Source organism: Syngnathoides biaculeatus, chromosome 2 (assembly GCF_019802595.1).
Source record: "Syngnathoides biaculeatus isolate LvHL_M chromosome 2, ASM1980259v1, whole genome shotgun sequence".
NCBI classification, from domain to species: domain Eukaryota; kingdom Metazoa; phylum Chordata; class Actinopteri; order Syngnathiformes; family Syngnathidae; genus Syngnathoides; species Syngnathoides biaculeatus.
In genome coordinates, this window is record NC_084641.1 from 3,899,632 (window position 1) to 3,925,564 (window position 25,933).

Here is a 25,933-nt window from a genome sequence, read left to right on the forward strand (position 1 = left end):
TCTTTAATACTACAGCAGCCGTGGGATTTTTTACATTATTTTTTTTGATGAAATACCATTGAATGTAAATCTCTTCAGAGCAAAGCAAAAGGCTTTGTCGGGTTTATATTTCCCAGAACAAAAGCAGGTGGCACTGATAAGGCCGTGCATCAGTCGTTGTCGTGTTTGCATTAGGAGGGGATTTTGTTGCGGTGCGCCGACAGCTTCAGCACATGCGCTCCCGAGGCTTTCTGTACACTTCAAGTTAACTGCTACATATTTGGGAGGATGTAATGTAGTGGGAACGCGGCGGGAGTTTATGACAATGTACATTAGACAGATGCGGTTGAACATCAAAGAATGAAGGGAAACGGGGGAGCGAGATCCAGAAAAGACTGTCTATAAACTCTTTTGTTGATTTTTTTTTTTTTTTTTTTTTTTTTTGTTTTTTTGTTTTTTTTTTCTGCACATACGCACAAAATGATTATCAATTATCAGTTGAGTTTTGTTCTTTGCTCAATAGTTTGGTGAGATTGTTTAACTGAAAATTGCCCAAATTTCAACAGTAAATATTCCTTGGTTTTGTTTTGTTTGTCCTTGTTCTTTCAAAATAAGACATTTATAAACATCTGCTTTTACTTTTGAAAATAATGATCCACATTTTGCAGGTATTCTGATGTGGTTCTCTTTTTTTTTTTAATAAAGGGATGGAAATTTGAAAATGTTTTAACTGATCCAAGAATTAACGAAAAAATCGATGGATTAATCAATCTTTGAATTAATTGCTAGTTACAGGCCTATGAAATACTAAAAGCTAAACTGTGATTTGCTGATGGACAAACTTATTTCCTCATGAAAAAAAGTGAGTTTTCATGTATTTCTTTTTACATGTACACTGATAAACGAAGGGAAATGTAACTGTGTTCTGGAATAATGGATTCATTTGAATGGATTAATTGAGTTTTCATTCATTTTGATGAGAAGCATTTCCATGGTTCGCACTCTCAAACGAGCCACAGAATGGATTTAACTGAGTTTGCGCCATAAAAAGAGGTCCTCACACTCCATTCCTCGGGCGCTGACGCAACCGCAATTTTTATGGAAGTTCTAATGTGCCATCACGATCACTAATGGACGCGAACAAAGTATGTAGTTGAATCGTAATGAAAATAAACATGCATGGAAAACACTTCCGGGTTGTAAATACAAAACTTGTGCAGCGCTGCGCAAAGTTGGGATTTCAATAAATATTTTCCTGGTGAACATTTTGGATGTCGGGGTCGTCCTCAAGCTAGGACAGCCGCACGGTACCGTACAGAAATCGTTACCAATCATCGATGCTCGTCAAGAATGTTGAGTAGCAGCAAACGATGAAAGAAAAACCTGAATCGAAGCAGGCGGCGGCCACTGTGACACTTTGAATCTTGGCGTTCTCTTGGTGTTTTGTGAGTTATCTCCAGCTTTCTCCTACAGTCCCAAAACACGTGACGACAGATGAGAATACGGTTATCGGTCCTGAGATTGACTGAATTTGATTGTATTCACAGTAATATGATCTCCCCTTTTATGTGACAGCCTTCTGCGCTTAAATCCAATAAATATAATTGCTAACAGACCCCCCCCAAAAAAACATTTAATGGGGCCCCAAGACTGTTCTCCAACTGGATTGTGCATTTGACAGCGCCTGCGTGGCCTCAGATGCGCCTCATGTCCAATGGAACTGTCAGAGAAAACGGGCTTGCAAAGAGCAGCCGCTGTTGCGTGTGTCAGAAGTTGTCAGCGTCGGTGTTGCCGCAAGCTGACAGTGAATCGTTTTGATTCGACGCCAGTCCGCTTTCCAGGATCCTCTGTCTGCTCTATTGCCGCCGATGCGGAGGGAACGATTGCGTCTGCACGCCCGTCGCTCCGTGAACACGCGCAGGTGCAACGGAGAAAATAGTGAACATTTGTGATGATTTGTAAACGCGGGTGTAACTTTTGCTTACGCAAATATAACAAACACAAGTGTAAAAGGGTTCAGGTTGCAGTTAAGATGTCCCTTTGGGCGCTCTTTTATTCCTTTGTGGCCTGGTTTGGTTACAGCGTGCAAAAGTGTCAAGGTTTTAAAGCCAGAATTTACGTTTACAGCTTGGCTTTGAAAAAGAGGCACAAGTTATGCTTACCCTTTTATTTTGAAGCCCGAAGTAGCAGCCATGCTCCCAGACAAATGAGGCAACTTTACTTGAGTATTTTTTATTTTTGAAGAAGAAGAAGCACAACTCTTCCGCCATTACATTTAGAAGAAAAAGAAATTTAATGCTTCTCTCAGTCAAATGCGATCCAACACAATCTACTGATTTGTGTTAGCCTGTCATCGGCGTCTAAAGGTCTCGAGGTTTCAACTTCCCACTTGTGTAAGGAAATGCAGAAAGTTCACCTAAGACCATTTCTGAATTTTGATTGAACTTGTTATTGTTGACATTGGGGATATATGTAGTTGTGTGATATCTGAAATTCTAAGTTGCCATTTTGTTTTTGTCAAAAAATCTGAGCAGTTTGAGTACTTGCGTAGTATTTTCATTGAATATTTAATCCATCCATTTTGAGCCTATCGCAGCAATTTTCAGGCGAGAGGAGGGGGGACACCCTGAACTGGTTGCCAGCCAGTCGCAGGGAACATAATTTATAAACAACCATTCGCACTCACATTCGCACCTACGGGCACTTTAGACTCTTCAGTTAAACTGCTCCGCATGCTTTTGGGATGTGAAAGAAAACCCAGAGAAAAGCCACGTCAGCACGGGGAGAAAGTGGGGGCAGATTTGAACCCACAACCTCAGAACTGTGAAGTATGGTGCTAACCAGTTAATCCCCGTGTCGCTTCACTGAATACTTACTTTTATTCACGTAATTATATTGAAAACCGATTTTTAGCTTGATTCATTGCATTCTCCAGTAACATCTTCGTCATCATCACAACATCTTTTAGTCGCGTAACAATTTTCGATGACATCTCGGACGCGCTGTGGCTTCCCGTCATTGACCCTGAACAGAAAAATCGGAATAGAAAATGGATGGATGAAATGACCTTTGGAAACTCACCTTTGCCATTTCTATTTTCGCAATACGATTGCGTATTTACCGAGCGAGTTAAGTGTGTGGCGCGCATGCACGCAAAACTAAGTGATGCATTATGCAGAGTATTAATGAATGCGCAAATTAGATTCCTTTAAACTAATAGCCCACATCACGTTATTTTTGGACGCGGCGTAATTACACAATCAAATCCCGGATAATGTGATCTGTGGTATAAGAGGATGCCGCCGTCTCTCTTTGGTTCGCAACGTCTCGGATATGTGATTGCACGTTTTTGGACCACCGTTGTCGTCCACGGGGAGCTTTGCGACGACGGCGAGCGCCGCAGCTGACGAAAATGCAACGACAGACGATGCACGTCGTTGCCCGTGATGTTCCCGGCCGCCACGGGAAACCAAACGAAACATTGCTGCGAACAAGAGCGAGCGAATGCAACACATCCGCGTGGCCGTGTCGGATTTGCTTTCATATTTGTCAAAAGGTTTCACTTGTCAAGCAGCTCATCTGTGCCGATTGTCCAGAGGGATCTGTGTGAAAGGTCAAAGGTGACTGCATTCAATTTCTATTTCTCTCATCCCGTTTGCCATTTAGTCACCGCTTTTCATCCTCTTCTCCCAACGCACGCACTTGGCTCGTTGTTGCGCTTAAATCCCGGGAGTGAAGGGGTTAAAAGCTCTTGCTGCAATAAAGAGGGCTTATCCCTGAATCTATTTTTAGAATCACACACACACAAGATATGCGCCACGTGCATGCATGGCAAACAAACAGTCATTATTTTTGGCCTCCCATTTTGTTGCCCTTTTCACGAGTGAGCGATTTTATATTGAGTTTTTTTTCTTTGCATGTTTGTTTGTTTTGCTGAGTGGCGAGTCGCTAAAAAAAAGCACAACATGCGCACACGACACGAGCAAGGGCTTTTTTGCACCGAGCATTGTGAGGCCGGCGTGCAGGCTAATTTCAAACCGTCTTTTCATGAGCTAGCCGCCGTCCACATGTGCTGACACGTTTTATTTTGTATTTTTCACGGCATGAGCTACAAATTAGGAAATTGTGAAACGTCGACAGTGGCGGCGTGCAGGCAGAGCAACGCCCTTCCTCCCCTTACATTCATGGTATTCCGGGACAGGGCAGACTTGGCGGACTCAGGTCAAATAAGTTGGCTCAGGTCGGACCGAGGACTTTGGACTCGCTAGGCTGAAACTTCGGAAAGACTCGAGTTGAGACTAGCGTAACGCAAGTTTTGACTGCCATTCCGACATTAAACGACAAGATCTTGGTTGAAGTTGCGTTATGAATGCTGTTGGATTGAGAAGGATTATCGTGAGAGGCGTTTGATAACGAGCCACAGCTATTCTTCGTTGGCGTAATCGGTCCTGTCTTTTTATGAAAACCAGATAATATGGAGAAGACTGCGCTGTTAATGGCACTTGACTTCAGATAACTTGTGACTTCACATCTAAATATGTACTCTTTGTATGAAGTATACAAACTCCCGCATTCCCCTCATTTGTTTTTACAAGTAAATGAATCCTTTCCCAACAGCTGCGTTTGATCCATATTCACCTTTCCCGTCAGAGCAGTTGCCGCCGACGGCCTAGGTCGACATCTCTCGTATACTGGAGCGTTGACCGCCACACACCGAGGCGGTATGACCGACTACGGCACGGGCAAACAAAGTCGGGACAGTGAAGTGGGAAAAGGGCTGATCCGTGAAGAGAAGAGCGTGCCAACGGCGAAGCTGCCAAGTCTTCACCAGAAGCCAATTTGGCTTGCCCGGTGCCTAGCATAGGCCCCACTTGTGGAGGTCGGCCTCTCATGGCACCCATATGGAGTCTGTTCCTGACAGCGTGGGCAGAAGCATGCACACAAGTGGCCTGCTGGAGGGCAATTTGTTGGGCTCTGATAGCGCGCCACCTGTTCTTCCTCGCACAAACGAGCAGCTCGTTACACTGCTGCTGGGTTGCCGCCTTGCCCGCCGGTCCCAGCACAATCGGCTTTGCATGTCCTGTCCCCCTGATGCTCCAATGATTGGTGAGAGTTCTGGCAAATGCAAAACTAGCCACAAGTCCGCCAGAAAAGGATGAGCAGAGGGTTACGGTCAGTGCGAAAATCGTTCCTAATTGCGCAACCGTGTTCATTGATTCACAATCAATATTGCTTCCTAACTGTTTAAGTTGACATTGCGAGTGCGATCGACTTGACTGTGATGAATATGTGTCCCCTTCGTGTTTTCGGCAATCTGAGAGAGGTAGATCAGAAAAGTTTCAGGACTGATGGAACAAGAGATTAAAATCAAACTAACAATGACTGTACCAGTTTTGCCCTTTAACACCATGCCCCTGGAGTCTGAGGCACTATGCCAACCTTCTTTGCCACGCCTTCAGGCTCTTTTGAAAGGATTCTTCCGGGATCCTCCACAGCGATATTGGCACGGCGATCTTGATGTCATCCCCGTTTTCACAAACGGTCCCCTTGATGACACACTTGAGGTTGGAAAGGATGTATAAAATCGCACGGAGCCAGTCCACCTCGCTCAGTGTAGCGTCGCTCTTCTCGACCGGGAAGCGTCAGATGCTCAGGGCATTGTGAGTGGGGTTGTTATCATGGTAACTGTGAAGAAGCCGCCAGTCATCCGCCGCAGCTCTCACACCCTCAACGAAGCAAGATGTCTTTGTGGATCGTCTGGGTCGCATTGAAGGGAAAAACCTGTAGTTTGGCTGTGAAATGTTGCATGCTTCTCTGACACCTCGGAAGCAATGTGGCAGACACAAAGTGACCCCTCGTGTCCCACCACATTGTTGATGGCGGCGTCCGTCACGTCGCTGGCTCGCCCCTTGACGAGCCGCACTCACTCACCTGCGCCCGAAGCGAGCCGAGGATATTTATAGCTGCTCGTGACTTTGTGAGCTCTCCTGTCGGGGATGCGAGCGAGCAGAGGAAGAGGAGGAAGGGAGCGCTGCATAACGAGGCTTGCGTGGAGACGTCGGGCCCTGTTGCACACCTGTGCGCCACGTGTGCGTCTCAGGTTTCAAGTGTGCGGTTCGGTTTTGTTCGTCTTACCACAGACACCTGAACATGGCCCCCTCCCGGGGCCCCTCATTTTCCTTCATTAACGTCCGAGATGTAAGGCCGCTCTCGCAATTTGTGCCGAAGTGGCATCAAATGACTTGGCAAGCCGCAGGTGTCCTAACATGTCGTCATTTGGATTGCAAATGCGTGAGCGTGATCTGCATACGTTTGTCAGCAGATGTCCTCAAAAGGGGTCCGTTTGGTTTTCGGCGAGACGTGGCAACCACCTGTTCGTTCCCGCCATATTCCCTCAGCTGACCCCCACGGCTGCAAACCCCACGGTAGCCTGTTCCGGAAAGATCCGTTTGGAGTTCACGCAAATGGCGGCGTGGATCGGGACCCAACGCCCCGTCTCGGGGATCGGCGCATCCGAGAGGCGCCACGAGACAAACGGTTGCAGCTTCTGCGCTAATTAAGCGAATGTGCCAGCCTAGTCCAGAGAGAGAGTTCCAGAAATAGCGAGAGGCTCGCATGTTTTCCTCTCTTTTAGTGGTCCAAGGGATTTGACACGGGTTTCATCTCGCATGCAACAAATAATTGCATGTTTTTGCTTCCATCTTTCTCCACGTGCATCAGGCGATTGAAGCTAAAAATACGAGTATTAAACAATATATGGACTTGCACGCTCCATTCAGAGAGTGGTTGTGTGAGTGAAAGCTTAGCTTCTGTTGTGTTCTGTCCTCCCTTTTTGCACCCTTTGGTGTTTGCCTCCATTCCTCCTCACCTCATCTTCCCCTTCTTGCCTCCTTACCTCGTCCTCTTCCTCCTCCATCACTCTCTGTCACTCTGCTTTTTATAGCCATGTCTTCCCAGGGCTCGGCAGCTACAAAAGCCTTTTCATGTTGCCACTATAATTACTGCCTACACACACGCACACACACACATATCTAAACACACAAGTACACACTGAGTGCACCAACAGCAGTGTGCCTTTGTGTGTGCGTGCTCCGCATGTGCTGTTATACACAAAAGGCTGAGCTATTTTTACCTCCAACGCCCCCCTTTCCTCCCCCGCCCCCTCTCTCCCCTCTCCCCTCGTCTCCCCCGTCCCTCTTTGCCGCTGCCAGCCACGTTTGCTATGCTGAGCACAGGCAGTATCAGTCGAGCCCCAACGTCCCCCCGTTCGCACGCCGATCTCACGGCGATGCGGGCTGCTCTCGCCTCGGCCGTCGCTCGCATCCAAGCGCGTTTTCGGGCACCTCCGACAATTGTCCATGTCGCAGCCAGATGCCGTCGTGGCAGCGGGACGCACGCCTGCCGCCGAGCGGACCGCTTGAAGCCCCCTCGCTCCGACCGCAGCGCCTGATTAGCAGCGTCGCTGCCCCAAGCGCATCCCGATGTTGCGGACCATATTTGAAGCGGAGTGTTCTCTCTCTCCCACAGAGGGGATCCTGGGAAAGGAACAGCCGCTGGAGGTTCTCAAGACGTCGCCGCTCAACCACATCCCAACAGGTTGGACACTCGGGCATGCTCGTTTTCGTGCACAAGCTTTGTGTGTGTGTGTGTGTGTGTGTGTGTGGTGTGTGTGTGTGATTGCACTATAAACCACATCCAGTGCAGTTTTGCCTTCATTCAGTTTATCCGCATTGAATTTATGGATTAAAACACATTCTAGACACCGACAAAAATCTCCAATCGGAATTTGCACTGTTGCTTGTTTTTTGAATGGAAGAGGGTGCACTTGTTTTGTGGAGCTGTGAAACTGCTCTTACATTTTTCAAAAGGAAATTTGTCCGAAGACAGCAAAACAAACAGTAGATCGCCCATCACCTCGCTGTCTTTTCTGCTGTTGCTGCAGCAAAGAAGAGGACAGTTGTTCTTTTGTTTATTTGCTATCTCACGATCTTAGTCCCTTTATCTTATTCTTGATATTTCCCCTCTAAAAAGCAAAAAACGTTCCTCCCATTGCTACATAGCGGCTTTCTGCAACCGAGTGTCAAGCTTTCAGTGGTCAGTCAGCTTTTTGCTCATGTCCGTGTTGTCCCAAACCTCGCAGAAGTGTTTTATACTGAAGCTGATTAAATATTGAGATTGACTGGAGTCACCTCTATGCAAATTCTGTTTCTCGGATGCAACACCGAGTTTGGCTCCGCTCGTTGTGCCGTCCGTCGGAGTCAAATGTCGTTTCCACCTTTTTTGTTTTGAATGACAAAACAGCGGCATCTCAAGTTCCAAGGTAAGCCAACACCGCTTTGGTTGAACACAAATTCATGAGAATCTGACCTGCGGGTCGTTGTTTGAAATGCGTTTGTGTGAAATGTGGGGGCGCGGATGGTTGTATCGAGCGGCGGCAAGTTGGAACTCGCTTTTGTCAGAATTCTTTTTCATGACGACGCCTCGGCAAAGATGTTGCGATTACAATCAGATTTTGCTGCCTGCTTGAGACCATCTTGAGTTTTTGCCATCTCCCAAGACAACTGAACCACAAATTCAGCCAGGCGACCGGTGCTTTTTAGGGTTAAATAATCTCCAATTTACCAATAAACCCTGGTTACATTTCTAACGGTAAGTATTCCCATTTCAGTTCCGCTCAATTCTCACTTCTATTTCAATCTCAAGGGATTTTGAGAGCAAGCCCTCATTTCCAGTGATGCTGAGAAGACAAAAACAAAACAAAAACAGAGCCAGCATATTTAAAAACACTTACATTGAAGAGGAAAATATTTATTTGACATATTGTTGAAATATTACATTTATTTATGAACTGTTTGGCTAGTTGCCACAAGCAAAATTTGAACAAAAAGCTGCGTCGACCTGCCGTTTCCTTCACAATTGGGGGAAATCTGTTTTGTTTCAGCTTAAAGGTCTTTTTTCTTTTTTTTCCCCATTAGTCTACTGTATTCCAGTAAACTGATGAGTTTTAAATATGTTTTGTTTGAAGGAGATACAAAGCTACTTGTATTGAGTGAGTTTTATTTTTTGAAATGGTTCTTGCTCTTGAACTTTTTTTTTCCCTCCGTCATTTCAAAGGCTCGCTGGAAGATTGGGATAGCCGCAGTAATCAAAAATGAGAAAAAAATGAAAGAAATTGGTGCCCTTTTTTTCCCATGATACTTTGAGGCAGCCGGTTCTTGGTGAGTGTCTTATTTTTTTGTTCTCACTTTGCTCAAATATCATGAAAGTGAGCTCAATACAGGTGGCATCTAAACAAAGTAGACTTGTTGCTTAAGTGTTACGGCGCAGATGAAGCATGCAAGTGGTTTTTTTTTTCCTTCACTCCAACGAGGCTAATATAGTCAAGTTGCAATTTTAAAGTGCACACAGCGACTTGTACAACTTATTTATTCACGCTACTTTATTTGAGGACCAATCATGGTGTTCGTCGAGCAGATCTTATCCTCGTTTTTATTTTCGTGTGACCAAAAGAGATTCATGTGGCATGTTTATTGAGGGCCCTTTTGGGCTCTCACATGCATGAATATTTATTTTGTATTCTGGTGCTTATAATTTAGCCATGATTGCTGATTTTATACTGTATTTTAATAATCTCCGTTACTATCATGGTTCTGTTAAAATCTTTTGCCGTTTTCATCTGCAGTCGTCATCTATTAACCCTCGGAGGGCGAGAAGCAAGCCAACTGCCGCCCTTTCTTCTCCATGAAACACAAATGTGGAACTTTACCTCTTTTAGTTTCCCAAGCTTTTTTTTAAACCCATTGTATTCCCTTCGCTCACATCTAGGATTGGTTAAAGGGAAATATGTTTGTCAGGTTCACCTGAACAGCTCTGCCTGGCTCAGCATGGCATCTATTGCGCTAAACGAGCGTGACGCTCCTGTGGTCAGACTGAACGTACCCACCTAAAGGACTGATGTTTGTAAGATCCTGACCAGCCGGCACTAAATTGTGTGTTCACGCTAACAGATCGTGCACACTGTTGCTGGACGACCACATTTTACAAAGATCCCAAATATTGCGTATTTGCTGACTGAAACAGATTGAACGCAACACAACGCAGTTGATATGAGAATAGTTGGTTTAAATCTTCCCAGCTCAACAGTCTCAGTATTTTTTGCATGATGAGTTCAATTATTCAAGCAGCAAGTTCATCCGGGACGGCTGAGTTCTTTGCATCTGTGAGGCCGCTTTATTTGGGATTTGCAGCGGGCGAGGAGCGCGGCCCTCACTTGTCATCTTTGTGGTGCTAGTGCACAAAAACATCCTGACAGCTTGTGGTTGCTATTTGAAAAAAAAAAAAAAAAAGGGTTTTGGTCACCGCAGAACATTTGGGAGAGCGCTGCAAAATGAAGATTGAAGGGAAGGAATTGCACATGTTAGTGGAAGAGGCGAGCGAAGTAAAATGATGACTACGATAATGTTGGGGAGGACAGCAACCACAGGAAAGCCATGTTGTTGGGTTTTCTTTTTTTTTTTTTTTCATTGAACCTGCCACGAGTGGGCGGCAATTGGATGTATGAGTGTGTGTCCGTCCTCCGGAACATTGCGTTTAAAACTTGCGACAGTCTGGCCGAATCACTGCTGCGGAAGAGGCCAGCACTAATTTTCATCACGCTGAAGCGACACAGAGGCGTAAAGTCGCAGAGTTAAAAGGAGTTTCGTCTCTCAGTAGCTCCACGTTTCACTTGTTGAACAGACTGTCACAATCGTTATTGTTGGCATTTCAAAAATTTGGCACAAACTGAAAGGTTCTTTGTGCTGCCTCTCATTTTGCCTGCACTACACTCACATCGTGTTATGCCAGGTTTGCTCTGCAGCTGCCTTTCAAACATCAGTCAGCCCCATGTGGGAATGTTTGAAGTCCAGGTTAAGAACTTTAAGTTTTTTTTTGCCCTTTATTTAGCCTTCATTTTTACATGTATTTGGGGAGACTCACTGATGGTGTAGTGGTACACATGGCTGCGTTTGGTGCGGGCAGCGCGGGATTGATTTCCGCTCAGTTGATGGTGTTGATATGTGCCCTGCGACTGACTGGCGACCAGTTCAGGGTGCAGTCTGGCTTTTGCCTGAAGCTAGCTGGGATAGGCACCAGCTTTCCTGCAACCCTTGCGAGGAGAAGCAGCTTGGATAATGACATGACATTTGTTTATTTCCAAGCATTTTAAGCTGTCTTCAAGTTTGTGCCTGTTTTTATATTTCAAAAGCTTTCCTAAATCATGCCCCAAGAATCTCAAACCAAAGATGACTGCCTTCTTGCATTGTCTTGTCTAAATTTGATCAGCAACGGGAGCCAGAAGAGTTCTGGAGCGTGACCCCTGCGGCGTCATGAACATTCGTTCCGAGAAATAAGCGGCGCAGTGTTTAAAGGTTGAAAACATCCGGAACTGAAATCAACTGTACTAATTATACTTTTCAAAAATAATTTGTCATCCTGGTGTTTCGGAAGATGAGGAAAAGCCACAATGTTTCCGTCAGTTGAGTAGCACCTAAAGTGTTGTGACCTAAAATCCTGAAAATGCTTATTGGTGAATTATCTTCACTTATACATGATTTGGGGGGTTTACAAAAAAATTCTAATGCAGTTATTATGTGCATCGATGTTTTGTGGATTTTCTCTTTTCGTGGCCAGGTCTGTAAACCCATGAAGAGATAGGGTCCACTGTGTCTTCCCCACATTGAAAGTCCTTCCATGGCTCCACGCGAAACCATTTTGTGGATCTGTTCATCTGGGAAATGCAGGAAAAATTCCGTGGTAGCAGTTTGGGCTCCCAGTTTTAAAGCACCCGGGAAAGAGCGAGAGGGCCGATTTATTAACAGCTGGGTGATGACTGCGAGTAAGAGGCTGGCCCAGATACATTTGATGGCCCTTGTGAAGTCAGCATTGTGTTTTACATCAGTGGCCAGAATTGGAGAGATAAATGGAGAGAGTAAGTGTGTTTGTGTGTGTCTCTGAGAGACGTTACTTCCTGGAAAAGTGCGAGGCTGCTGAATAAACCGAGTGCATGTTCGATGATGTCACCGCCGAGGAAAGAAGGGAGAAGAGCGCAAGAGTGGCCTCGCAGTTTAAAGACGGCGAGATGATGGACTCACAGCGAAAACCGGCATCCGGCCTCCGCCGTGAGTGGGAAAGGGAGTTCCCTCGTGGAGGCGAGCTGGGCAAAAGGCTAAACACGGATGGGTAACAGCATCTCGTTCTTTTGCGGTGATCTCATGAGCTTTTGCCGTGCATATCGTTTGCGTTCGTTATTGACGGCGTTGTATTAGCTGAGATTGGACTGATATTAATTGTCTTCTTGCTCTGCTTTTTTCAACTATTTTATTGAGGAGAGAGAACAAGAAGAACAAGAAAGACTTTGTCCATGAACATCATCATCTTAGCATTGAGTCATGACAAAGATCAAAAGAGAACTAGCAGGCAGGCTGAGGCTTTACTGAATGTTGGTTTGCTTCAAGATCCTGATCATCTCAGCTTTTTGTCACAGGCTGTGTTGTGACCTGTTCGTGACGATTGGGCAGATTGGGCCACTTGTCACGTAGCCAATCAAGTGAAAACTCCAATCGTCATTAATATAACTGTTGAATGTACAAATAAATACACAATTTAAAAAAAAAAAACAACCCTCATCCAATGGGCAGGACGAATATGAGCCTGTTGAGGCATTGTGGAGCAATGCACCCTAAAATTGGAGAGAGCTGCAGCAGTTTTTGCACCACAAGTTGCTCAAAAATTCCCATCAAGGTTACAGAAATAGTTGAGAATAGCCATTGCGTGAAAAGCTCGCGAAAGTAAATCTGAATAATTAAAAGTTTGTGCATCCATTTTCAAAGAACCGCCCTGAATGCTCATGTTTTTTTTAAAGACTCCAGGGTTTCAAAGCCATCTTTAAATACGAATCTAATAATACTTATCATAACAATAAAATGTTTTTACTCTAGAAAATTCGATGAAATTGTATACTGGCAGAGAATAAGATGGCAAAAAAGTCTATCCAAGCATTTCAATATAACCTTGAACTGTTTGTTGTGTACAATATTATTGTCTGAGGTTTGGAGTAAAGAGCAAAGAGGGTGAACCTGCTAGTGTTACATTAAGAGCGCCATCGTTTTCGTCCAGGCAGCTTTCATGTTTATAAAAATAAATTTGTTGTTGGCCCATCAAAATAATGCAATATGTTGTTGACATTGGTTAGTTTTTTCCCATCTTTCTTCATAATTACTCTTGTCAGTTTCACGTTCTTTCTGTGATTCTGATCAATACGCTCAGATTTCATCTGGCTCAGGTGCACTCGTGGGCTCAGCGGCAACCCCCAGCCCACCCCGCCAATTGATCAAGACAATCTTTTCTTTGCTTTTCCACTTGCTGCTGTTGTGTTGCTCGACATTTCCTGGCCGCATAAACCCTAAAAACAACGCGATCCAATTTTGTTATAAAGAATCAAAGACATGAAAGGCTTTATAGATTCAAAATAGCTCACCAGAGGTGGGTAGAGAAGCCAAATATTGCGCTCACTTTAGAATAAGACTCAAACAAAAAATAGCCACGAAGCTATTTGCTTGGTTAAGAGTTAAAAGCACTCAATGAAAAATAGAATTTAAGGTCATTTGAAAGGAACATGATTTGTTTTTAAATCAGCACATGAACATCAAACACAATAAAATAAGTCAGCCCCCTCCCCCCTCAAAAAAGTTATGTATTTAAAGTACTCTGAAAAGTACAGTTTATTGAAATTGTTACTTGAGTAAATTTTATGCAGTAAATGTTACCGCTCACTTCTGCTCACAAGTTGTCCTGTTTGAATTTTTAAAAAAAGTTTTTAAAAGGAAAAATAACACTATAATATTGTATTTATTACATATAAAGACATACTGTAGTGTCATAATGAAATGGAACGTAAAGATTTAAAATTGCTGCCACCTTTTTTTGTTTCTTCTGTGCATCTTGGCCACATAGGTCAGTGAAATGTAATATTTGTTTGCAAATATTCGATTTCGTCAAGGATTATAAAACTGATGCTGACGCATGTTAGCATGTCAATGGCGTTTTGCACTGCTAGCTTTACAAACTTTATTAAGGCAAAGTAATGTGGTTATTTTAAATACATTCTCTTGGTTTTATGTTTAGTTTGAAATCAAACCTCAGATGGGCATAGCACTCAACTGCTTGAAGTATCTTTTTGAACTATTGCTCGCCATGTTTTGCCAAACTGCTGCTGGTCAACAAGTGAGTTGACATCACTGTCATCATACAGCGGTCAGAACTCATAAAATAATAAAAAAAATAATAATTAGAATAATAATCATCTGAATGTCATCTCGAATCCCAAAAACATGAACATCTCACTCAAATCTCAAATCTTTGCACTGACCCAGAACTGTACTGAGAAGAGTTCGTCCTATTTGGATTTTCATGTCAGCAAACTATTTGGCATGAAACGTTTGTAAGAGTCAAATTGTAGCCCCAGCAGTTGTGTTTTGATGACGTTACAGTGGACCCTCGCTATTCGCTTGGGACAGGGACTGAGACGAAAACTGGACGATAAAATATTCTAAAAGCGGGAATAAATCGCAAAAAACGGTATGGAGGGTTATCCATCACCAGTCAAAAAGAAAAAAAAAAAACAAAAAGGAAAAATATTTTGAAAAATGAAAAAAAAAGTGGGGGGAGGGGAAATGGACAAAAAAAACTGCAGGTGAATAGGTGAATCCATAGCTGTACAAGGTTCTGTTGTACTGTATATTGTCCAGATGATCATAATACAGTGGCACATTTGGCCTCCCCTCACTTGGTGTGTGTGTCAACAGTGGACATCAATTCAGCACTGCCCCTGCGCCTCCCCCCTGCCGCCATCCCCATGGATCTGCGTGTGGACCAGCAGCAGCAGCTGCAACAGGCGTCCCCTCTGTCGCCGCCCCGGCAGCAGGCCGCCGCCGCTCCCGCACGCGAGCAGCAGCTGCAGCAGGAGTTGCTGAGCCTCAAGCAGAAGCAGCAGATCCAACGGCAGATCCTCATCGCAGAGTTCCAAAGGCAGCATGAGCAGCTTTCCCGCCAGCACGAGGCCCAGCTCCAGGAACACATAAAGGTAAATCTTCATTATTTACCCAGTGCAAATTGCCTCTTTAACGCCCTTTCAGCAGAAGAGAGCAAGTCATCTTAGGTCCATTTACTCAAACTGTGATGGAAAATGCACGCAAAGTGTTGGTGGCACCTTTTAGCGAAATATATTCCTCCTATATACGCTGGAAACTGGAGGCAAGACTCCAGATGAGAACTCGCCGTGACAGACATGATGATGATGATGGGCACGCCCACACTCGCTGCTGCTCTTCTGTGGTGGACATGTCTGAAAAATACGGCGGGCGCACTTGTAATGTGCCCCTAAAATGATTCCAGTTTGGAGTGTTACACCAGCTAGTGTGAGTCTTTCCCTCTCTCTCACCTCATTCTTCTCCTTGCCTCTATTTTCTTTCCTTTTGATCTTCTTTCCTTCTTCCTTTACTGTTTTATTTTTTTCTTTTGTCTGATTGTACATTTTCCATTCTTTCCCACTTTTTCCCTCCTATCCTTTTTTCACTTGCTTTAGTCTCTCCTTTCCTCCTTTGTCCCTACTTTCTCTTTTCCCCACTTTGGTAGCCTGTCCTCTTCTTCCTTCAGTTTGTTTCCCCAATTCCCTTTTCTTTAATCCTTCTTCTACTTTTTCCAATAATAACAATGTAAATATTCTTATATTTTTGCATTGTTTCCTCACTTTCTTTAAGATCCATCCATCCATTTTCTTAGCTGCTTATCCTCACGTGGGTCACGGGGAGGGCTGGAGCTTATCCCAGCTATCTTCAGGCGAGAGGCGGACTACACCCCGAATTGGTCGCCTCCCGATCGCAGGCCACATAGAAACAAACAAGGATTCGCACTCATGTTGCTTTTCTGGACACTCAAAGACGTATTGCAATTTCACACATTAGTCCTTCACTCCTCAGTAACACCCTAGTGGAGGTAAGATACTACAGCTGCCCTAAACGGGGCTGTCTGAGGGAAGCATGGCTGCCATTCTGCACCCACGGCGCCAGCGACTTCCACCAAAGATCCAGCTGTATTTATTTGTAGGCAATGTGGGTTAAGAGTATACTACAACAGTATTTCCTCAGCTTTTTTTCACTCAAGGCAGATATTTTACTTTTGCAACATCTCATGGCATGCGACCAAACAAAAACGTGACAATAAGTCCGCATAAACTTTTGAAATATGACGTATGTGGTTAGTGGAAGAGGATTTAATTAGTGTCTGTCACGACACATCGCTGGCATAGATACATAAACAACGATACATTATTTGTAAGAAATAAAAGATCATTTTTTGACCCATGAAGGTAAATTGGATTGTTTCCTGTGGCCCAGCTGCTGATTTCTGCAACTGAGGCTTAATTGTATCTTCTCTGACTCCCAGTGAGTATTTGAGTTGAGAATATCTTTTGATAGCCTCTTACTCGCTTACTGATTAAAGTTGACAAACACCTTCCAGCACTGGTTCTTTGCTAATTTGAATGTTTGATTTTTTTTCCCTCCCCCTTTTGTACAGCAACAACAGGAGCTGCTGGCAATCAAGCACCAACAGGAGCTGTTGGAGCACCAGAGGAAAATGGAAAACCATCGTCTGGAGCAGGAGCTGGAAAAGCAGCAGCGCGAACAGAAGCTGCAGCTGCTGAAGAACAAAGAAAGAGGGCAGGAGAGTAAGTTGTCTGCACCACAAGCCAGCTGCCCTGCCCGCCTCACACTCAAAGGTTCTGTGTTAGATTCTCGACTTGAACAATTCTGTGGAGAGAATTCTCATGTCATCCATCCATCCATCCATCTTCTTAGCTGCTTATCCTCACAAGAGTCACAGGGAGTGCTGGAGGCTATCCCAACTGTCAACGGGCAGGAGGCAGGGTAAACCCTGAACTGGTTGCCAGACAATCACAGGGCACATGGAGACAAACAGCCGCAGTCACAATCACAGCTAGGGGCAATTTTGAGTGTCCAATTAATATTGCATGTTTTTGGGATGTGGGAGGTTGCAAGAGTTCCTGGAGAAAACATGCAAACTTCACACAGGCTGGTCTGGGATTGAACCTGGGACCTCAGAACTGTGAGGCCAATGCTTTCCAGCTGGCCTACCGTGCCGCCCCATTCTGATGTCATTCAAGATTTATTTGAGATTAAATTGTGAATGGGAGATTGAACAGCTATCTGGCAACCAATCCAGGATGCGGCGCACCTTGTGGCTAAAGTTGAGAGGCTGCGACTCACCCGTGACCCTCAACATGATCAACGGTGGATAAGTAGCCATGAAAGCAAATTAGAAAGTGGGTTAGAAGACTAGCCCCAGATGAAGAAATCAGATTGAGTGGCTGCTGTCTGTCTGAAAAGTGCAAAATATTTTCTCCATATGCAATAACAGCAGAATATACAGTAAAGTGTGTTTGAAGTGAGGAAATTAAACAAATACTGGCCAGAAAAGTGCAAGCGCTGGATGTGTGCGGGTGCGTGCACGTTTCCATTTGCGTGCACGTCATTCTATTTCCATTATGCTGCCTCCTGCGCCTGATAGCGGTGCTGCCTGAGCTGACGGCCTTGGCGCAAGCTAAGTTTGCTTATTAATTTTGGCTGCTGCAAAGAGGACAGACGTCCCTGAGCGCCGTTTGCACTCAGCATGACTGCAAACGTTACATATGTGTTGTTTATGTTTGAGACAGATGTGTGTTGTGTTCAAGTTTGCGATAACTTTGTGGGTTTTTAGCACGCAATTTTCATGTCCAGTTTATTCTTGTAATGCAGATTTAATAGCTTATGTTTGGTTTATATGGCCTTCTCCCTGCAGGTGCCGTGGCGAGTACTGAAGTGAAAATGCGTCTCCAGGAGTTTGTCCTCAACAAAAAAAAGGCCCTGGCCCAGCGGAGTCTCAACCAGGGCGGCCCCCCGAACGATGCGCCATACTGGTACAGGTGAGGAGACATCGCTGATCGAATGAATAGCCAATGGGGACTAAAAGTCTACACACCGCTGTCCAAATGGTTCAAAAAGTTTTTTTGATATTCAAAAATGAATCCAACATATATCATCTCAGAAACGTTTCCACAGTTAACGGGACTTAGAAACAATATCATTGGAACTGTTCATAATTCCCTCAGCCACAGCTCAAAGCTGTGTATCATCTTGAATGGGATTGGTTAATTCTAAACACACTCACGTCTCCTGCTGTAAGAGGGTGTGCGCACTTTTTCAACCACATGATCTCAATTGTTTTGACTTGCCTTCTTGAAAATATTTTTTTCCACTGGAGTTGCGCAGACAGTCATTAATTGTGGAAAATGTTTTGAAATGATTAATCATGTTCTCCTTTTTTACATCATTGAAACCTGGCATCTGAACAGGGGTGTGTAGACTTTCAATAGCCACTGTATATGATACCTGGCTGTCACGCACGGCTTGAGGAAGGGTGTGAAACATTTGTAGTGGCTAACCGGTGGCACTTGTTTTGACATGAACCTCTGCTTCAATGTGTGACGCTGAGGGTTGGATGGCGTTGGGTCAAAAATGTCAACATTCCTAAACATGGGGGCAGGTTATTGCAACCTGATGATAGGGGCTCTTAACTTTGATGCTGGTCACCCCCGAGTCCCTATTGCAGCTTCTCTCAAGGTGTTTGCAGGTGTGCGCACTTGGATGCTTCCTCAGTGCCATCCTTCACTGCACGCATGACGTGATCGTCATCAGCTCAAATAACCTTCTTGATAGAAGCTTCTGACTTTTCTTTTCCCCTTTTGATAGAAAAACTCAACACAGCTCTCTCGACCAGAGCTCCCCTCCTCAGACTGTTATGTCCACCTATAATCACCCTGTGCTGGGGGTCTACAATCCACGGGATGACTTCCCCCTTCGGAAAACAGGTGTGACACACACACAGACTGGACTGAAACATTCGGGATCTGCAGTTTTTGAAAGTCTTCATGGCCATAAGGCTCAGGCTTGCGCTTGCGCCACCATGATGTTTGCAGTGATGAAAGTCCTCCAGATTTTCCCGGAATTCCGGATTTTTAAATTTTCATAAAAATTGCTCCAGAAAATTGAGGAAAAATTGCCTAAAATTAATCCGGATATGAGTTGACAACATTGAATGAACATGCGTTTGCGTTCGTTGTTCTGCTTTCACGAGCGTAGCCATGTTGAGGCACTAACACGAGTAACAGTAATGCCCCTCCCCTCGTATTCTCTCAAGACGTTGCTTATTTTGTGTGGTCTTGACATTAATTTACGTGTTTATTTCATAAACGTCGTTAACTAAACGACCCTGCTCCAAAATAACCGGTATTCACCCGGAAACAGGAAAGGCAAGTTAACCTTTACGGAGCATGTACGAAAGCGCATGTTCAGAACTGCTTCACGTTAAGCGAGCGCATTTACGTCGAAAGTCATCAACATCATTAGGCATGTCAAAGGAAATTCAGTTACACCAGGGGTGCTCATTGCGTCGATCACGAGGTGGTGTGACGGCGTAAAAAAACCCCAAAACATTAGACTATTTTCCACGTCGTCGCTTGATTCAAGTGTGGCCAATCCGTCGAGTGCATGCACATAAAGGCGCGTTCTAGGAAGCCGACCTCCTATTTACAGCAGACCCGTGGTGCGTGCCCCCCACAACAATACTTCATGATTGCCCACAGGAATGTTTGTTCCAATGTATCGCGAGCTTGTTGTCATGAAAGGCGATTATCTATCTATCTATCTATCTATCTATCTATCTATCTATCTATCTATCTATCTATCTATCTATCTATCTATCTATCTATCTATCTATCTATCTATCTATCTATCTATCTATCTCTCTATCTCTCTATCTCTCTATCTCTCAATCTATCTATCTATCTATCTATCTATCTATCTATCTATCTATCTCTCTCTCTCTCTCTCTCTTATGTATAATGTGGCGAAAAGGACAATTTATTTGTCTTTTTACTGAATAGTTCACTTAATTCATTTGTCTCCAGATAAGATGGCATATTTTAATGACAAATGTGATTTTCTGCCATCCAGTGATAGGGGGATGAGGGGCAAAAAAATCTGGGCTTGGCCTTGGGGAACTTCTGTCCAATTTTTTTTTGGTCAGGACTTAGAAATTTGACTTTCAATTTTTGTCTGAATTTTGTTAACAGATACCGCCAGAATGCATCACAGCCATCCATTTTTTCTAAAATTTCCCAAAATTGCCCCCGGACCCTGCTAGTGCTCACATTTGTATTTTCAGGAATTTTCACAAAAGTCCACTTTCATTTCCATGTTTGCTAACATGTTCTGCGCAGTTTACTTCTGGTAATCGATGCCCAGGACAGGTAAGCTAACAAATTAGCAGACCAGCACCCGGCAGCACGGTCAACAGACACACAAGCACATTATTTTCCTTTTGGAGACAAACGTGTATTTTACGACATAGCACAGTTGAAGTAGCAACAATATAACCCGAGACATTTATAGATATGGCAGCTTTGAAAAGTCCAATATGCGCAACGGTATTATGGACAAACCTGGCGGAAACAGACGTCAGCTGCAAATGCTGTGCTTTTTATTGAGTGACTGCCCGAGTCAGAAGGTGGAGAACCTCACCTGGTCGCTCAGGATCAGAGGTTTAGGGGTTCTGGGATTCATTTGAGTGGGCTGGAAAGGCCTAAGGGGCCACTTAAGACCGTCGGTGGCCTTATACTTGAGCGAGGCCTGCTACTGGTTAGTGTCTACTTGACTTCAGAGGCCCATTTTAATAGCCACAATGTTTCTTAACTTTGACGAGAATATAAACGTGTTGTGCAGCAAAGCATCAAGTTGCCATTTGTGTCTTTCAAGAGCCAAATTTTCACCGACAGGTCAGCCTGCTTTTGCCTATGCTGTGATTATGAGAACATTACAATTTTGCATTTCTCTACATTCAGAATTTGTTTCGGCTGATCGGTTTTCCCTCATGCTTCAAAGTCTCATCGCTCCCTCCTCAAGTGTTTTCTGCACATTATTTTTCATCCCACACTTTGCAACCGTTTCCGATTAATCCAGCCTAAGACAGACAGGCAATCCTTATTTCTGAAAGTAAGAAATGTCGGCGGAAACTAACCTAATTGTGTGCTAATCAGGTTTTGAATGACCGTCTTTGTGTTTGGCTGCCCTTGATGACGAAAAACAAATTCATCAAATGGCGGTGTTTGGAAGGTCGGGGGGCAAAGTAAACAGTGCATTAGTTACATGCCGTTCTCTCCAATCTGTCTCCATTCACAAGTCTGTGGCAGCACAAACAAAAGAGAAAGAAAAAGCTTCACAAATTTGAGCTAATTGCCTCTCGGGTTCATCGTATATTGGATCCCAATTTGCTTTGTACCAAAAAAGCATCTAAATAGGAATTGTACAACGATGGGTGGTGGAATGTGAGCGGGTTTCATAATAAAAGGCCTCCATGGCTCGTTTGATGATGTGGAGCAACGCGAAGCGTGTTCAGTCATCGACCGGTTGCACGCGACATTTCTTTTGTAAAAAAAAAATCAAGAAATAAATTGCTGCTTTCAGCCTCGGAACCCAACTTGAAGCTGCGCTCCCGGCTGAAGCAGAAGGTCAGCGAGCGGAGGAGCAGTCCGCTCCTGCGTCGCCGAGATAGTCCCATCAGCTCTGCAAAAAAGCGCTCCCTCGACATGGCAGGTAGCAGCTTTTTGAGGCTTCAGTGAACATTCAATCTTTTACTTTTGGTGTAATGTTTTGTGCTTGACTGCAGATTCTGCATGTAGCAGTGCCCCTGGCTCGGGCCCGAGCTCCCCGAACAATAGTTCCAACAACCTCCCCAATGAAAACGGCATCACTGTGTCAGTCTCCAACAGCAAAGAGGTAAAGTGAGGTGCACTCACATGCAACATGGAGGCGACGGGCACGCTCAGCACATCAAAGTTCAACATAAAACCTTCAATCAGCCCCACTTTCTGCCTGATTAGCCTGACACTCTTGCGCCAGAACTGATCTGAAGTTGCTGGTTATTGGCTTTCAAGGCCGGCATCATGTGTGTAAGCGATGGCAAAGTTCGAAGGCTCTTCAGATAACGAGTCCACACAGGAGGACCGCTCAGGTCTGATTGGCGGCAGCATTGAGGAGCACTCGTGCCGTGTGGATGAGGCGGGTGAACGTGGCAGCTGTTGCGCTCACTTTGCCATCGTGTCCCCGACGTGCAGTCTAGACTTAGTTGCACACGTCCCCCTTAAATCACCACCTTTTCCCAAAAGGTTTTTAATAGCTTTTCTTTGATTGTGAGTGTACTCTTCTCAACAGTTTGGATATACCCGCCTAGATTTTCTATTATGCGTGGGTATTGTTTCAAGGGATTGGATTAGAATTTGTTGTATGTTCTTAATGAAGTAATAGCATCATCAATAATTTAACCAAATTCCAAAGCAAAACAAAGTACCGACACGCTCTGAATGTCATTGGCTAACTCCTTGTCACATGGTCTATGGATCCCATGTCGTCAGCTGGCCTTGCTTTGTGTTAGCCTTAGTTATTTTTTAGCCTTTTTTGAAGGTTTTTTTTCCCTTCAAAATAGTATTTTGTGTGGCTACAGCTGTTTCACAAAACCGAAAACCCCAGAGGACGTTTGTGGTAGTTAAACTTTGTTAGATATTAATTTAACAAAATCTAGAATGATTACTTTAAACAGATGAGTAATGAATGTATTTTGTGTCAAAACTGAACATATTTTGAAATGCAAACGCAATCTCTGCCCCCTTTTGACGGCCTTGTTAAAAATGAAAAGACAACATACTGTATGTCATCTTAATAATTGCCTGTTTTCTTTTAGATTTCACTAACTGGCCATAGAGACAATGTCACATGAACGTAAAATAAATATGGTGAGGTTTGTGTGTGACCTATCGCTTAGTTTCAACTTTGTGACCGTTCAGTTGCGCTGTATCGCTTGCATGGTGACGTTAAAGTCGAGCTGGGTGACAATATGGCCGCAGCGCGTGTTACCATCCAGACTTCTTTCTTGGGCTTTCGACAAAAGGACACCATTTGACCGGTATGTTGGGTCACAGACCAAATGGATCTGAGCTCGAGTATTTGCCAGCAATATGAATTTCACCCCCACTGAACACATTGAGGTACTCCCTAAAGCTAATTATGATTTGGACTGCATTTTGTTGCCTGGGATTCAAAAGAAGTTGTGGATTTGTTTCTTGCTTGAACCTATGCAGACCTTAGAGCGCATCTTTTTGGCAGGTTTCTGTGCCCCCTCGCAGTGTTGTTTGAAATGTGCTTCCAGGCGTCCATAAGCCAGCGAGCTTGCAGTGGTGCCGAGGGGGGGTCTACGAGCCCGTTATCCCTCTACACGTCGCCATCCTTACCCAACATCACCCTGGGCCTGCCTGCCACTGCCACCGCCACCGCTGCATCCAATGTGAGAACCCGGCCTCGCCACCGGCAAGGCTGTCGATGTCCGCTGACGACTCTTGTTCCTCTCCAGGTGACATCTGCTCAGCAAGATGGCGGCGCCGTGCAGCCGGCGCTCTCCCTCAGCCCTCCTTTCCCCTCAGGTGGCCGATTGACACCCTACCTGGCTGAAGCGGCAGCAGGGGCAGGCGGGCACGGCGGGCACAGTCCGCTGCTCCAGCACATGGTTTTGATGGAGCAGACTCCTGCGCAGAGCCCTCTGGTGACAGGTAGGAAAAGTCAGGCCAGGCCAGTGAAGCTAAATTCACAATAGTAATGAGTGCAGCTTTCTACTCCTAGAAGAGCGTGGAAGTCCCTTGTGTGGCTATTTGCCCTCACAGAAGTCCATTCGTAACCCCGAACTCGCGACCTCCTTTTATCATCACCGTGTGGCGTGAGAGAGGACGGATGTGGATCCATTAGCACAGCCGTTCGGTATCACATCGCTGCCGTTTGGAGGCATTAGCAGTGAACGGCCAGTCATGCACGCAAAGACACATCTTTGGAAGTGCCGGGAGAGGAACTTTGAAGCAGACGAGCATGCGTGTGCTCACGGGCTGCGGAGGGAGAGTTACGTGTGGGGCCAACCAGATGATTCGTTTTCAGTTCAGTCGCACATTGAACATCGGCGAACATGTTAATGAAAACAAATGAAATGGGAAAAGAAAGAAAGAATATGTGCATCCGTGCTATGTTTGAGCTTGCTGACAAATCTCTCAGAATAAAACTCGGCTGTTCATTTTTCTCATTATCTCATCACTGTAGAAGTGCTGCAGTCTGGCAGCCCAGATGGCAGGTTTTTATTACATCTGCTAACCCATATTAAATCCGACTTTTGTAAGACTAAGAATATGTGTTGTATTTTATGGCCGCATCCCTAATGCGTCCTTCATCTCTGGATGCACCGCAGGTTTAAGTGGCTTGTCCATGTCCTCGGCAGCCTCCATGGCCAAGCTGCAGCGCCAGCACAGGCCTCTAGGCCGCACCCAGTCGGCGCCGCTGCCGCAGGGGAGCGCCGCCCAAGCCCACGCCCAAGCGCTGGCTCTACAACAGCTGGTGCTCCAGCAGCAGCACCAACAGTTTCTGGAGAAGCACAAGCAGCAGTTCCAGCAGCAGCAGCAGCAGCTCCAGTTCAACAAAGTAAGCGCACATATAGCAGTGGAGAACGCAGGGCGTAGACCTCCACCCGACGTTTTGGTCTTTGCCTACTGTGTACTCAATGCGTGAATGGCTATCGTATAGGCTCTTAATAGCTAATAGGAAAGAGCTTTTCATCCACTTGTTCTTGCAAAAGGGCCAAAATTTAACAAGATGCTAGATAACGGCGCAGTCAAGCAGAAACCTCATACATCCAAATATGGTCATTTCGTCTTTTTACATTTCAATACTATTGGTCTGTCCCCACCTCTTCTATTATTTGTAGGCATTTTCAAACAGTTTAAATAGTTGAAAATGGCTCGAGAACAAATCTACTTATCCTCTACCCTCAGTCGGTGGGCGCCGTGCTGCATTATGTCCCCTCAAGATTGAAAACTCATTATATTTTTTGCATCAAGCGTGCCACTAATACCTTGGCAGTTTATTGGTTTTGTTGAATTGAAAGGTTTTTGTCTCTGAGTGACACAAATGTACATTTAAATTAGTAAGTGAACATCATTTTGGGATTGTGTCGATGTGTTACGTCACGGGATATGCAAACAATATAAGGTATAAATACCAACTTCAACCGTGGTAACTCAAGCAAGATAATATTTTTGTTATTACAAACCTGGTACACAAACAAGGATTTTTTTTTTTCCCAATGTTACAAGATTATTTTTCTGTGACAGACCCCACATAGGAAGATAACAAATCTGGCATTTATCAGTTTTGGTCATATTGTGTGTGGTGTGCTCTGATAATCTCGACAAAGGATGCCACATAAAAAGACCTGAAACAAGTCCCCTTAGGCTGAAATTTCGAGTGATCGCGCGAGCTCTCTCAAATCGAAGACGAGCAGGCACTTCTTGGGGTGCGCCGATGTTACTGGTGTTTCCCAGGGGACTGGAGGTGGGAACGTTGCCCTCAAAAAACGCTTCCTCGGGAAAGTACTTCATGAAGTCCAGAGAACCAACCCTTACACTAAAAATGACATGAGGTAGGATGTGTTTTTTCTTTTTATGTTCAGTTTTTTTTGCAGTGCAGGACACAGACTGTTATGTTCCCTTCCACGTCACAATTATCGGCAGCAAGACTTTGGAAAAGTCGAATAACACAAAGAGACACACATACACAAAGAGCTGTGGTTGTGAAGATTGAAAATGTTTATTTAAGATTGAGGGCCCGACTGTTTGGGACACCCTGGAGGAGCCCACTCTTAACACACATCCGACCTAAGGACGCTCTTATAGGATAATCTTATAAAAGGGTTTGGTGTTTGACATGCTTGGTCA

General features: G+C 44.7%; 1 protein-coding gene across 7 annotated transcripts in view; it reads left to right on the forward strand.

Moving 5' to 3' along the window:
* LOC133504758 (histone deacetylase 4-like) overlaps positions 1–25,933 on the forward strand; it is a 41,528-nt gene that overhangs the window by 4,476 nt on the left and 11,119 nt on the right. For 2 of the 7 annotated variants that reach the window (XM_061827354.1, XM_061827362.1), the window contains exons 3-12: positions 7,507–7,575; positions 14,823–15,100; positions 16,594–16,744; positions 17,875–17,998; positions 18,825–18,943; positions 21,597–21,725; positions 21,799–21,908; positions 23,335–23,469; positions 23,536–23,731; positions 24,412–24,641. In XM_061827354.1, the coding sequence (XP_061683338.1) occupies positions 7,507–7,575; positions 14,823–15,100; positions 16,594–16,744; positions 17,875–17,998; positions 18,825–18,943; positions 21,597–21,725; positions 21,799–21,908; positions 23,335–23,469; positions 23,536–23,731; positions 24,412–24,641 (1,541 nt within the window). Of the gene's footprint in view, positions 1–7,261; positions 7,576–14,822; positions 15,101–16,384; positions 16,461–16,593; positions 16,745–17,874; positions 17,999–18,824; positions 18,944–21,596; positions 21,726–21,798; positions 21,909–23,334; positions 23,470–23,535; positions 23,732–24,411; positions 24,642–25,933 lie in introns of those variants that run through there. The other 5 variants (XM_061827344.1, XM_061827350.1, XM_061827334.1 and 2 more) reach the window with 4 other exon arrangements.